Source organism: Bufo bufo, chromosome 4 (assembly GCF_905171765.1).
Source record: "Bufo bufo chromosome 4, aBufBuf1.1, whole genome shotgun sequence".
NCBI lineage: Eukaryota > Metazoa > Chordata > Amphibia > Anura > Bufonidae > Bufo > Bufo bufo.
In genome coordinates, this window is record NC_053392.1 from 512,238,713 (window position 1) to 512,254,112 (window position 15,400).

Sequence of the window (15,400 nt, forward strand, 5' to 3'; positions counted from 1 at the left end):
CTGCATGAAGCGCACGGCGTCATAGCAACCAATGACGCCGTGCGCTCCTGCTGTCAGAAGGAATCCCGGCCGGGTTACCACAGACCGCTCTCGTGCATTCGGCCTTAATGATATGATAATCCAGCCTCTGGTTACAGGTCAGATTAAATCCTCTCAGATGCATTAAAGCCACAAAAAACAGGTGCGACCCCCTACAATCTTACCTTGCCGATTCATTTTGCTCCTCCCTGGCGTTCTTGAGCAAAATGTCAATCAAAATGCTCTAAGACAGAGAACAAAGATTAGCGTTATGGATATTGTCGGCACTCTACAAACTATGCAAAGTCATCAAAATACATCTACACAGTACGTGGATCCATCGTTACATGTAGGCAAACCTAATGGTTGACACCAAATTAAAATAGAGCAGCTCTACACTGGTGGTCTCATATGTTGCAGCCCACTTGTCCTGGATTAATACAGTGTAGGAGCTAATTCTGGAAGAACTTCATAGAACAAGGACACTATTATGTCAGTGATACAATTAACAGAATTTATTTAGTTTCTCATCTGACAAGCCCGAAATTTTGACAATGTGGAACCTAGTTGTGGCAAAGAATGGGTATTTAATCTGTAATGTCTACGAGAAGACTAGGCAGAGTTAAAGGGGTTGGCCCATCTCGCACTCTGGTGGGATATCAGTAGGATTTGCCAATGTCTGGGACGCGCACTTATCTCTAGAATTGGGCCCCCAAAGTGAACAAGGGAACACAGCGCAAGCGCAGCCACCCTCCGCTTTTATGGGAGTGCCAACAATAGCAGAGCACCATCTTGGCCATTTTAGGAGCTCCCATAGAGGTAATGGAGAGTGGCTGCGGTTGCGATCTCCATTCACTTCTATGAGAGTTCCAGAAATAGCAGAACGCCCTATATAAAGGCATGATATAAAGGCATGAACTGAATTTGCAAAGGAATCCATTTCGTAAAATGTTCAGAGCAAACAATGTTTCCTACCTTGATGTCCTTGTTGTCTATGATGACATCATTCAGTCCACTGGACGACTCGAGCAAGGGGAGGTCTTTATAAATGTTTGGGTAGCAAACAAGGGATCCCAAAATGATCTGTGCTTCCAGACGTGGTGCCTAGGAGATGACACACACTTCAGGACGCTAGCTCAATAGAAGTTTCAATAGTTACATAATTCTAAGCAGTTAGGATGGGGCTACATGGCGACTTTGGCACGTGACCAAGAATCGCTGTGTAGCACTGCAGCCACCGAACTGAATGTCTGTGTTGGATTTTTTGTGATTCTACAGTCGAGTCACATTGTGACCCCATTCAGTTGAAAGACTGCAGTGCTACCTAGCTATCCTTGGTTGTGTGACTAGTGTCATGGCCAAGGTCGCCGTGTAGCACCAGCCTTAAAATTATCGTTATACCGAATAGGTAATGCAAAAATACTCACAATTTAGGTCACAAGACAGCAGAACACTATTAAACAGAACTATGTTCAAATAAGTTCCATGAGTAGACTATTTTTTACGGCAGCCACATAAAATACCCCGCACTCTGCTGAAAGTCTAACATGGTAGTCACAGGGACTTGCTATCATTATATTTTGGGACGTGCAGAAAGCAGAAAACTAAAAATTGACAGTCTCAAGGCTTAGCAGAGTGCGGCAGACCTCTTTGCTCAGTGGGAGCCCTACTTCCTAAACCCAAACCGGTACCAGACTTGTATATGTCAAAATAAAAAGGTAAAAGTAGATGTAGAATGGCCTGAAAAGCTGAATACTTTTCTCACCAAGCTGAGCTTCTTTGAGGTGGATGTAGGAAGAGAGGCTCCTTGGGAGGCAAACAAAAAATTCTAAGGTCCCTCAACATAAAATGTTCTAGAATTACATATACCGATAAGGAAAAAGAATCTTTCCAAACACTCCTCCTCCTTTACTCATTTAAAGGGGCATTCCAATTTTATGAAGTGATGGAATATCCCTAGGGTATGCCATTGATCTTTAATCAATGGGGGGGGGGGCTGACCTCTAGGAGAATGAAGGAGCTACAGTGCGGATTCAGCACTTCGACTCTTCACCATTTTCCCTGCACAGCGCTGCTCCTGGAAGAGATCTGCAGCCGGCCTCTTCACCTGACTGGAGTTGTACTGAATCAGTGAATGTGCCAAAGGTCAGCCTCCCGCCACTAGGGATATGCCACCCCTTTATAAAATGGCAACACCCATTTAAAGGGCCACCTAGGGTACTAATGGTTCTTTGGTTCCTTCTAAATGCGGGCCAATATCCCATCATCTATAATTCGATAATAAGCTGAATAAGAAACCTATTTACCATAAATCACAAACTAATGTTACTCATTAATGGAAACGGCAATGATATTTTAATACAGCTTTTCATTTTTTGAATTTTATTTTTTGTATATTAGACATGTGCACAACAAACATACATATTCTCACAGCTAGTGGTTGTCCAGGATTAGAAAAAGAGGGCTGATTTCTTCCAAAAACAGCACCACCCCTGTCCTCAGGCTGCATGCGGTATTGCACATTAGCCCCATTAGCTCCAATGTAGCTGAGCTGCAATACCAGACACCACCCATGGACAGGGGTGGTGATGTTTTTGAAGGAAAGCAGAAACCCCAACAAATGTGCCCGATGGCGCCCCTATTACCCATCAATGAAGAAAAGCCTCTCACAAGAGTATTTAGCTTTTAGATACAGATGCTGGGCTGATTATACAATTTGTAATCAATGAACCCGTCTCATACTGCCCACACAATTTCGCGGGAGTCTCGGCAGACGAGCGACAATGGCCGGTGCTAGCAGCGAGCATTCTACAGTGCACAAATGTAGTTAACCGCACTCAGAAGATAGATTCACTTCCAATCAGTGTGAGCCGATCTGATTTTATTTCCGGTTAGCCATTTTCCTAATAATTATTTCTGCAGTATGGCAGAATGGGCAAGTGCCTGAGATGACAGCGGTTGATTACAAGTAGTACTTATGATGGGAATTATTCTTCCCACGAGACACAATTAACCTTTCCTTGGTCTGCTAGTTTTTTTTTCCGTGTACACCCCCCGCCGCAGTCCCCACAGTTGATTACCTCATGTTATTCTCATACTTCTCCTGTCAGTAATATGGAGAGACAGAAAAGCTTACAAAAGTGGAAAAGGGCAACTAAAAATAGTGCGCCTTAGACAGGCGGCTAGATTAATGGAGCTTTATGAAATGAAAAACACAAGAATGCTGCAGCCGCTCCATCTCTACAGACGTTCTGCTGAAATCCTCTCTAAACCTTACAAACTGCTCCACACTAGAAGATGTCTTGACTTACCTCCAAAGGAACATTCCTGAGATACTCTGACTTCAGCCAAGTAAAAGGTAGAACATCCCCAGACAATCACCTCTCTATACTAAATGCTGCCCCCAAAAAACTACTGTACCCCTACAGCCAGTGGGTTCTTGACATATTAAACCGCAATCGGCGGTTTTGCTCCACCCTCACTCCAAAAAGATTGCTGGGTGACAGTGAGAGGAGGCAGGTCATGGGAGGAAGCTTTGCGGCCTGGCTCTTTTACCAACCTATGTGCCAGAAGTCTCAGCTCTTGGCTGAAATAGAGTTCTGCTCTGGCCATGGAGAGCAGAAGATGCGACAAATTTTCTACTGTCGTAGGCTACTTTCACACCTGCGTTAGGTGCGGATCCGTCTGGTATCTGCACAGACGGATCCGCACCTATAATGCAAACGCTTAGATCCGTTTAGAACGGATCCGTTTGCATTACCATGAACAAACAAAAAATAATAATAAAAAATGATATATTTTTTTTTTCATGATAATGCAAACGGATCCGTGTTGACTTACACTGAAAGTCAATGGGAGGCGGATCCGTTTTCAATTGCACCATATTGTGTCAGTGAAAACGGATCCGTCCCCATTGACTTACATTGTAAGTCAGGACGGATCCGTTTGGCTCAGTTTCGTCAGACGGACATCAAAACGCTGCAAGCTGCGTTTTGGTGTCCGCCTCCAGAGCGGAATGGAGGTTGAACGGAGGCAAACTGATGCATTCTGAACGGATCCTTATCCATTCAGAATGCATTGGGGCTGAACTGATCAGTTTTGGGCCACTTGTGAGAGCCTTGAAACGGATTTCACAAGCTGACCCAGAAACGCCAGTGTGAAAGTAGCCTTAACTAATATGTCGCGGCTTCCAGTGGGGTTTTTACAATGACCGACTTCTGAAATACCAGCCTGTAGTAAATCACTCCAATCAGGTCTATGGGATTTCAACAGCATTGCAACGGCCAGAAGCAAATAGAAATGAATACGTGCGGTTTTCTTCAAAGTTTGATGGTGAGCTCCACTTGAATGACTTGTGCCTATAGGGGACCTATAAAATGTAACGTGGGCCTCTAATTTATGTCATTTTGGAGATCATGATCATCATCCTGGGGGATCAAGAAGAATGAGGAAGGCTATGTTGAGTGGCTCGGGACCACTTTTTTTCCAGAATGAAGCAACAGATTGCTAAGGGAAACGTATCATATTCAGTTGATCTAGCCCTACAATGCATTGTGCCTGGTTTATAGTGAACTTCCTGGTGACAAATTCCCTGTAAGCAAACTATAAAGTTTGTTTATAAAAGCAATTTCGCTGTCACTATTTCCTCACACTGGGAACGTTGCATTGGATTAACATTTAAGCAGTTTAATAATCCTAACCTTACACTATATAGTAATGGAGGGCATAAGCCTATTTATACTATATAGTGTGTTAAAGGGAGGCTCATTATTGTCGCAACCTGCTATTGGCCTCGACGGGAACAAGCAGGGTAAGTATGACCAGTATGAGGGGCCCGGGCATTTCTTTCTTTTGCCTGTATGTTAAACAGCTACAGAGATATCTGTGTTTTAGACATGTTAGAGCACCAGGGGGTGGGGCTAAATCATTGGAGCACTGCTCTGCACACTCTGTCCTGCCCTTGATTTAAAGTGCTAGACATCAGCATGCTGAAGGCATAGCTGTGTCCTAGAGCTGTCTCACAGCATATACATATCACATATGCTACTAACTATAGCCTTATAATATTGAGATTAGAGGTTTTCTATGCTTAGAAAGGTAACAAATATTACTGGTTTATTCAAGGCACAATATATTATTATAAAGAAACCAGTAATATGTATTAACTTATTAAGTATAGAAAACCACTCTTCTCAATATGATAATTTAGTAACCTGGAGGAAAGTGGTCAGCCATGCATGTAGATGCCTCTGGTTCAAATCCCAGGAGAGATTTGCAGATATTTTTTCTTCAGTTATTTTTTTTCTCTCTCCCTCATTTAACCCGTAATAAAAGGATATAGCCTTACCATTTTGAGAATGGGTGTTTTCTATGCTTAGAAAGCTAATACATATTAGTGGTGTCTTTATAATATTTAGTTCCTGTGAATAAACCAAAAATATGTCATAGGTTTCTAAGCATAGAAAACCTCTATTCTCAATATGGTAAGACTATAGTAAGTAGCATATACAGTCATGTGAAAAAATTAGGACACCCTTTGAAAGCATGTGGTTTTTTGTAACATTTTTAATAAATGGTTATTTCATCTCCGTTTCAACAATACAGAGAGATTAAAGTAATCCAACTAAACAAAGAAAACTGAAGAAAAGTCTTTTCAAGATCTTCTGTAAATGTCATTCTACAAAAATGCCTATTCTAACTGAGGAAAAAGATAGGACACCCTCACATGTATTCCCTCTTAAATTGGCTCAGATCTCACACAGGTATATCACACCAGGTGCACATAATTAGTAGATCGTTACTCTGCATGTTGAATGAGGCTTGCCCTATTTAAACCTCAGACATTTAGTTTGGTGTGCTCCTGACTGTTGAAGTGAGAGTGAGCACCATGGTGAGAGCAAAAGAGCTGTCAGAGGACTTCAGAAAAAAGATTGTAGCAGCCTATGAGTCTGGGAAGGGATTTAAAAAGATCTCAAAAGATTTTGAAATCAGCCATTCCACTGTCCGGAAGATAGTCTACAAGTGGAGGGCTTTCAAAACAACTGCCAACATGCCCAGGACTGGTCGCCCCAGCAAGTTCACCCCAAGAGCAGACCGCAAGATGCTAAAAGAGGTATCCAAAAACCCTAAAGTGTCATCTCGAGAACTACAGCAGGCTCTGGCTACTGTTGATGTAGAAGTACATGCCTCTACAATCAGAAAGAGACTGTACAAGTTTAACTTGCATGGGAGGTGTGCAAGGAGGAAACCTTTGCTTTCCAAGAGAAACATCGAGGCCAGACTGACATTTGCCAGCGATAAAGTTGACAAAGACCAGGACTTCTGGAATAATGTTCTTTGGACAGATGAGTCCAAAATTGAATTATTTGGACACAACAGCAGAGGACATGTTTGGCGTAAACCAAACACAGCATTCCAAAAAAAGAACCTCATACCAACTGTGAAGCATGGAGGTGGAAGTGTCATGGTTTGGGGCTGCTTTGCTGCAGCAGGACCTGGTCAGCTCACCATCATAGAATCCACGATGAATTCTACTGTGTATCAGAAGGTGCTTGAAGAACATGTGAGACCATCAGTTAGAAAATTAAAGCTGAAGCGGAACTGGACCATGCAACATGACAATGACCCAAAACATACTAGTAAATCAACCAAAGATTGGCTGAAAAAGAAGAAATGGAGAGTCCTGGAATGGCCAAGTCAAAGTCCAGATTTGAATCCCATTGAGATGCTGTGGGGTGACTTGAAAAGGGCTGTACGTGCAAGAAACCCCTCAAACATCTCACAGCTGAAAAAGTTCTGCATTGAGGAGTGGGGTAAAATTTCCTCAGACCGATGTCGAAGACTGGTAGATGGCTACAAGAACCGTCTCACTGCAGTTATTTCAGCCAAAGGAGGTAACACTCGCTATTAGGGGCAAGGGTGTCCTATCTTTTTCCTCAGTTAGAATAGGCATTTTTGTAGAATGACATTTACAGAAGATCTTGAAAAGACTTTTCTTCAGTTTTCTTTGTTTAGTCGGATTACTTTAATCTCTCTGTATTGTTGAAACGGAGATGAAATAACCATTTATTAAAAATGTTACAAAAAACCACATGCTTTCAAAGGGTGTCCTAATTTTTTCACAAGACTGTATGATATGTAAATGCTAGGACAAAGCTCTTCAATCTGTATACTGATGTCTAGCCCTGTCAAATAAAGGGAAGGAGTAGTGTGCAGAGCACAGGGTTGTTACAAAAGCAGTGCTCCAAGGATTCAGCCCCTCCCCTTGGTGCTCCATATGCTCATTTGCACAAGAATAAAAACGCAGATAACTCTGCAGCTGTTTAATATACAGATAAAAGAAAGGTGTTGTTTTAATCAGCATGATCAACCCTACCAGGCAGTATTCCTGGTTTAATAGGGTTGATCATGCTAATGAAGGCAATTTCAAGATGAGTCTGTCATCAGTAGCAGCTCAAAAAAAACTAAGAGCAGTAAGTAATAGGCTTAGTTAACCTAAGGAACACACTCTTCTTGCATTGTAAATCAATGCCTCTGTTGTTTTATTATGAAAATTAGTAGTTCCGTGCACCAAGATCCTTAGCCTTGAGCAACCCAGTCCCTCCCTCCAAATGCTGATTGCCCGGGTCAGATATTTTGTCCTGGCACAGACTCTGGGCTGTACTGCACATGCACATACAGTATATGTAATTGCATAGCAATTTTGAAAGAAGACAGGGCCAGGAAAGATGAAGTATCTAAGTATCTAATGCCTGGCCCAGTGAGTCAACATTTGGAGGGAGGAGTTGGTTGGCTGAAAGAGAGGATTCTTTTAGCAATGCCCTCGGTGTACGGATTTACTAATATGCACAATAATCAAAAGTGTAATTTCGGCATAAAGGAATGCCGTAGTTTTCCCACCAGGAGCACAGACTGTCTCAGATGAGCCTAATTTATGATAAAGTGCGTGCATCGTCATAAATTAGGTTGAACCTCGGAAGCAAAAGAGGAAACACCAGTGAAAACGCTGGTCTTTGTGCCCCAGTGTGCTAATTTGAAATCTACTCTAATCCTTAACTGTAGTAGATTTCAGGCATCATTTACTCCTGGAAACAGGCTAAAATGTTATTGAATTTGCTGCGGCCAATGGGTATGACCTCCGCCTCTCCTCAGTGATGAAGATGGAATAAAAAACACTAGTGTGACAAAACACTTGGCATTTAAAAATTAGCAAAACGGGGTCTGGCACCTTTTTTTTTACAGCAAGAACAGGTGTAGCGATCTTAGTATAGGACTCCCAGTGTGCTCTTTAAGGGGTTGTCCAATGAAAAATAGTCTACAGTTTTCCAACCAGCACCTGGATCTGAATTCTTTTGTTATGTCATGTAATTAAAAATTTTGTGTAGCCACTGAGTTATTCAATAAAATGTATCTGTATAGCGCGGTCTGCTCTTTGTTCTTTTTCTTATTTCTTTGTCCGGCTCACTGAGGTGGCCGCACATGCTCAGTTTCATCCTTCAACTGGCTCCTGAGCTGTTATAGGGAGAGCATGGACATGCCCTCTTAACTGCAGCAGAAAAGACACTCCCCATGAGATGCCAGCTTGATATAAATCTAGCAGAGCAATGAATGGGGAGATCTCTGGATCCATGTGAGGTACAGGGCTGGTTCTAGCTGGGTTAGAAAGAGATTGTCATGTACTATATGATGTCTAATTTTCATTGCTTACATTAATTGTCACGGATGTAGTAGGGGAGAACCCCAAAAGACAACAATAAAAATAGGGAAAGACACTAGGCATCACCCCTAGGGAAGGAGAAGGGTCACCACCTATAAAACCCTGCTCCTGGCCCTAACTCCTATCTGTATGAGCACCTCTAGATGGTAGAGATGCCCATACACAGGAACCTAGAAAACCCTGATGACCATCGGATGCCCTAAAGGTAATGATAGGGCAGAGACAAGCCAGTCCTTCCCTGGTGAAGGAACCAGTGTCTCGCTGAGGCCTAGTAAACAACCAGGGGGGGGAAATACAAAACACAACAAGTGGAACACTTAACTTCTAAGGATGATGGATAAACAGAACTTCAACAAGAACCACACTCCAGCTCTTCCAAAACCAAATGAAGCTATCCAGAGAAAGGAGTGATGGGTGAAGTCAGACTAAAAAGGGGGAGGTAAAGGTCACATGATCTACACCTGAACAGAAGGAGAGAGGTGGAACCCGCATCTATAAGACAATGCGATATGCCTCCATTGTCGGTGAAGAGACAACCCCTTTAAGTAAAAATCTATTTGTTGATGCCCCCAATGACAAACTCACTTTAATTTGGAACTGTATAAAAGGCTTATTTCCCCTGCAAGGGAACTGAACACTTGTTTTGATCCGCTTATCAGCATGAGACCCTTTGAACAACATGCGACAACCCCTTTAAATGTAGAAATAACCTTTAAAGCCATAAGTGAATAAAGTAAGAATACACAGTAAAGGTATTTTACAGTCAACTGCAGCTCACAGAACTTGGCTTGGCACCTCGATAGAACAGACATGTCTCCGGCACGGCTCAGCAGCACCTTTCTCAACCTTGGCATTTCCAATCACCTTTATTGAACAAAGCTAATGAGGCTGTGAAACCAGTGTCTCAGAAGTTCATGCCACAATATTAGTGAGGATATGATTTCTTAAACTTCTGCTCTTTGATGAAACACCTCTGCAATGCCAGCGTGTCATCCTATCCTACAATTTCACACATCAGCTGCCCTGGTACCTTTCCCCTGGAGACCAGTTTCACGTTGCACTAATGAGTCAACACCTGTTAGAGTGGAGAAATCTGAACCTTGTTAGCGAGTGGGCCCTCTCCGGAGAGTGCAGAATGAGAATTGTCATACTTACCTCGAACATGTCTGTACTCAGAACCCTGGCCGCAGCTGCAATGAAGTCTCCTATCAGCATTGTGTATCCAGGCAAGCCGAGGAAGAAGAAGCTGGAGGAGCAGTGCTTTATGATTGTATTCACAATGTCCTGCAGAAAGAAGAAGAGCAAACCACTGAATCTCTTGGGAACGTATCGCATTTTACAGCTAAAAAACACATTTAAAGGGGAGGTCCATGATTACAAAAACATTGGGGGCCACTTAAGACGGGTGCTACACCTGTTTTTGGCATAGACTCTGTTTTGTGACTTTTTAAAGCCTGTGCAACAATATTTTGTCAAGTGAGGGTTTTTCACCGTACTTGCAACTTAGGAGTGGCAAGGGATTGGGGGGGGGAGGAGAATATATAAAATGCCCGACACATTTCCTATCTTTTAGGTGTAAATGTTCGTGAAAACCTACTCGGTCAGCAACTGGAGTACTTTTTACACCAGGCGCATGGACTACATAGGGGCGCCTAATTTATGAAGTGTGCGCATCTTTCGGCAGCGAAGGGGGGAATCAAAGACCAACATAAAATGCTGCTATTTATAAATGATGCCCGGTCCACAGGTCAGCTCTGTTATGCCAGGTTAGCTTCACTGAAGTGAATGGGGCTGTGCTGCAAGACCACACACTTTATACAGGTGTAGCACTGCTGTGGGAAGCAAGCAGCCATGTTTTTCAGACACCGGACATCCCCCCCTTTATTCAGTGAGACAGCCGATGTTGAAGGGGTTTTCCAGGAGTTCGATATTGATACCCTATCTTTAGGATAAGTCATCAATCACTGATTAGGGGGGTTCTGACTCCCGGCTCCCCTGCCAATCATGTTTGAAGACGCCACTGTGCTTCAGTGAGTGCTGCGCCTCTTCCTAGGCCAGTGACGTCACCTTCATTGGTCACATGGCCTAGAAGCAGCTCTGTCCCATTGAATGGGTCTAGGCTGGAACAGCAAGCACAGTTGCTATACAATGTGTGGCGCTGTTCTTGGTATGCTTTGAGAAGACCGCTCAAAACCCAGCAAGCTTTAGCTCTTGGCGTTTTTTAGGCATTCAGCCACACCTACTCTATAGGTGAAAAATGCCACAAGGAAAATGCTGGTTTAAGACATTCTGGGGGAGATTTATCAAAACTGGAGTAAAGGTAAATCGGCTTAGTTGCCCATAGCAACCAATCAGATCCTACCTTTAATTTTTGACAGCTCCTTTTGAAAATAAACTGTGTAATCTGATTGGTTGCCATTGACAACTAAGCCAGCTAGACCTGAAGATTTATCAGAGTGGCTCAGGCTGGATGAAAAATGTGCAGGGACAGACACTTTTCTATGACTTCATATAAGCTATTGGTTGGATTACTTTGAGGTGGACTTTACCTAGGCCCTGCCCCCTTTCCCGTGAAGCTGTGCCACCTTTCCACTAAGCCCTGCCTCTTTGTTGAGCAAGTGTAGAAACCTTACATGCGCCAATTTGCACCACTTTTTAGACAGATTTTTGGCGCAGACATATTAGTAAATGTGGCCCACTTTGTGCAAAATATGCCAGAAAACAAACAAAACAAAAAACACAAATGCCAAAAAAGCTAAAACAAAAAAAAAAAAACTTTTTTTTTTCCTTTTTACAGGTAATCCATATGTGTAAGTACCTCAACAGTAACGGACTCCCTTTCAAACCAAATTTGGAGTATATTTCTTCCGACTCAGACTCCACAGCCCTGGTGACATCTAACACGTCAGTTATCTCTTGAGGGACCTTGTGGCATCTTGCCTTCATTGACCCACAGACAATCACAACTTAGATTGAAATCAAAAATGATCAGTGTTGCGTGTTTTTTTTTTTCTTATGACCTGTATAAGTCCGCACGCCATATATATGACATCTTCCTCTTTACAACGAGTGTGCGGAAATATCATTTCTGACATCCCAACAGATTGTGCTCCTCCTGGACAAACAAGCTGCCCTAATGCTACCTTCGGGTTAATGTGTAAACTGGTTGTAATCACTTCCTTTGATACATTTTTATGTCAATATCAGTCCGAGTAAACACTCAGAGTGAGCAGATGGATGCTGGGCCTCATAAAAAGTGTGCCGAGGCGCACTGCCACAGGGACAAAAGGCCCACCTTTTCCATAATTAAGGGGCTGATTAAAGCCGAGGGTTCCCCACAACACACCTGTAATTACTGACACGGCTAGGTATTGTGCCGAGCCCTTGTCTGCGGATTTCAGGCAGAAACCTATACAGCAGCAGATGGGAGCGTGTTTCTGTTGACATATGCTACAATAAAAGGGGGAGAAGAAACCTGGCTCGAGGAGGTGACAGAATGTAGCATATCTGAAGATTAATAACTCAAACAGCTCTGCTGTGTCTGCCTTACATCCATCTGTTGCACTTGGAAATAAAAGTGGTGCATTAGAACCCGTCTAGTTAATGTAACTATCCCGAAAGGCACGTTGCTATCTGCTGTAGTACTAAATTTTCAGAAATATAATGAAATAAATAAAAACATGGTCAGATCTTTTCTATGTAGGAGCTGTTCTTTATTCAGTTTATGCATATAATATTACTCAGAAAGAGAATGCATTTTCATAAGCCATAATGATGGTATGGTGCCAATTAATGCCCGTTGAACAAGGCGTGGCAATCTCGGCGCGACACACAACCGAGCATAGCTGTGTAGTGGTGCAGCCTTAAAGGGAACCAGTCATCAACTTTATGCTGCCCATACAAACGGCAGAATAAAGTAGAGACAGGTGAGTTGATTTCAGCGGTCTGTCATTTATAAGTTAAAGTAAGTGGTTGCCGAGAACCAACATCACAATCATTGCAGACTGGGCCTGGAAAAGAGTCACGGCCACCTGAGAAGAGTCCTGGTTATTCATGAATTCCTGCTCTCCTGCTGATGACTGACCGTCTTCTACCTAGTTTTCTCCCTTTGTCTCTAGGAGAGAACTGCCAATCATCAGCAGATGGGTGAGAGAGCAGGAGATTATAATAACCAGGACTCTTCTCAGATAGATTTGACTCTTTTCAGGCCTGGGCTGCAATGGTTATGATGCTGGTTCTCGGCAACCACTGACTTTTAGCTCATGAACGACACACCGCTGAAATCAGCATGTCTGTCACTATTTTATGCTGCCCTCAGTGAGGTCACCATAAAGTTGATGACAGGTTCACTTTAATGGTGTTGCATTGCGAATCTCAAGTTGCCACAACCACAACACCAGAATCATACAAAAATCCAGCATGGTTGAATTTTTTTGTGACTCTGGAGTAGGGGCAACTTATTAGATGCGCTGCGACCCCCTCCCAATTCAGTTATATTGCTGCACTGCTACACAGCGATCCTCAGTCACGTCCAAGATCGCCATGTAGCCCTAGCCTCAAGGTATAAGATATTTGATTAAAAAAAATTAAAAAAATAAAGAATAATTGGGTTTTGTCATGTCTCTTTTTAAATGGGATACATGGGGAATAAAAATAATTAAATCCGTTCTCCTTGCTGCATAGGGAGAATATATCTGACATACTGTATAGCGGTGTATAAAACAGCAAGTGGCGAGGTTTGGAGCTGGAGATGCTTTGGTCCAGATTTACTAATCCTATAAATAGTGTAAACTTAAGGGCTCTTTATATGGGTCAAGAATCCAATAATTGTTAACTAGCGTTCATAGGAATGCTCGTTATGGATTATCTGGTTGTGTAAAGGTGCCACCGATAAATGAGTGAAACACTCGTTTGTAGTGTAATTCGAACGTTTGTGTTGGCACCTAAATCATCGTTTGCCGGTAGAAGATCGTACTTTGTAATCAGCCTCTGCTGCCGGCAAACGGGTCTGTATGGGGACAAGCAATGGCATTAGAGATCACTCCTCCCCATACTGTGGAGGGGATCTCTGCATGTAAATGCAGCAGTCTCCTCAACTGACAAGCAGGCGATTGTCAGGAATCTTTGCTTGTTTCCTGTACCTCCCCTTGCTCCATCCAGCCCGCCCCATCCACTGCGATGTCATGATCCTCCTTCAGCTCCGTCCGGCTCAACGCATGCGCACTAAGTATGGTGAGGCCAATGCCCACCACAGGGCATTCCATGCACAAGCGCAGACAGTTGATTTCGGCAACAGACAATGCTCAGCAGCCGGCCAGAGCTGAAGGAGGATTGTGACGTCACAGTGGAGGGGGCGTGCTGGATTGAGCAAGGGAAGGTACAGGGAACAATTCAAGAGGAGGACTTGGGCTCCGGCAGAAGGTGTGCCTGGGCTCCTATACAGTAATGCACGCCCCGCTGGGCACCTTGAGACTGCATTTGCATATGAATAAAAGTAAATTTTCTGCACTTTGGAAATACACAGAATACTAACACTGGTATGTTTTACATTGTGTTAGGCAGCACCATGTAACTGGGTTACATATAGTTAGCCACCACTAGACGGTGGTCAGTGCAAAGAGATTATTTACAGTTTCCATTAAAAACAATGACAACTGTATACATTTCTATGCAGTGAGCTCCCCCTAGTGGTGGCTGCAGGCAGCCAGATCTATAACTTACTGCAGGAGATTTATCTATGGATTATGTCACGTGCCTGGTGTAAATACATTGAGAAATACAGCGTTCAGAACTGGTGCCATATAATAAAGCACCTGTTCCACTTTTTTTTTTCATTTTTTATAAAAATGTAAAATTCATCAGAAATCTGGGGAGTCGCACTTTGCATTCCACATTGTCTGGGAGTGATTAAGGCATGCAGAAGGGAAAAAATGGGTGGGAAGGTCAATACTAACATTTGCTGTTGGACCCTATGAGATCTACGCACACCCCTGATCACAACTTTATGATGAGCTGAGCTCATCGGTACATCACGATACACCATGGTACATCATTTCTGCTGCAGATTTTGTACATCTTGTGGAATTCATGCCGCAAAACAATGGGTTTATCCCAACATTAAACTGAGGACCTATGAACTTATTGTAATATGTAAGTAGCTAATAAATTCCTAAAACATAAGGAATTAAGCGGTTTTTTCAACATCGAAGGAAAGTAGTGGGGGCTTAACGAAGTGGCGGGCACTGCCATGGCCCACCAAATATACTACAATTTACACCCGAAACTAGCGTAAATTCTACAGCACCCAGATTTCAATTTTCATCTTAGGCTACTTTAACATCTGTGCTTTTCCTTTCTGATATTGAGTTCTGTCATAGGATCTTAATACTAAAGGAAAACTCTTCAGTTTTGTTCCCATTCATTGTCAAAGGGGACAAATCTGAACTGAACAGAACAGAGTGCACCAGAATGCATTCTGTCTTGTTTGGTTGCGTTCTCATGCTAGACAGAAAAACGCTGCAAGCCGTGTTTTTGAGTGCTTCCTGGGATGCGGAGCAAGACGGATCCGGTACGACACATAATCTAAGTCAAAGGTGCCAAATCAGTTTTCTAAAACGGATCCGTACCCATTGATCTACAAAGGTTTTAGAGACTGATTCGTCTTGG

General features: G+C 43.0%; 1 protein-coding gene across 2 annotated transcripts in view; it reads right to left on the reverse strand.

The window, feature by feature from the left end:
• The window catches only part of RALGAPA2 (Ral GTPase activating protein catalytic subunit alpha 2), a 344,341-nt gene that overhangs the window by 189,965 nt on the left and 138,976 nt on the right, over positions 1-15,400 (reverse strand). For both annotated transcript variants that reach the window (XM_040429694.1, XM_040429695.1), the window contains exons 24-26: positions 9,890-10,018; positions 994-1,122; positions 204-262 (exon numbers count right to left, since the gene is read on the reverse strand). In XM_040429694.1, the coding sequence (XP_040285628.1) occupies positions 204-262; positions 994-1,122; positions 9,890-10,018 (317 nt within the window). The remainder of the gene's footprint in view (positions 1-203; positions 263-993; positions 1,123-9,889; positions 10,019-15,400) is intronic.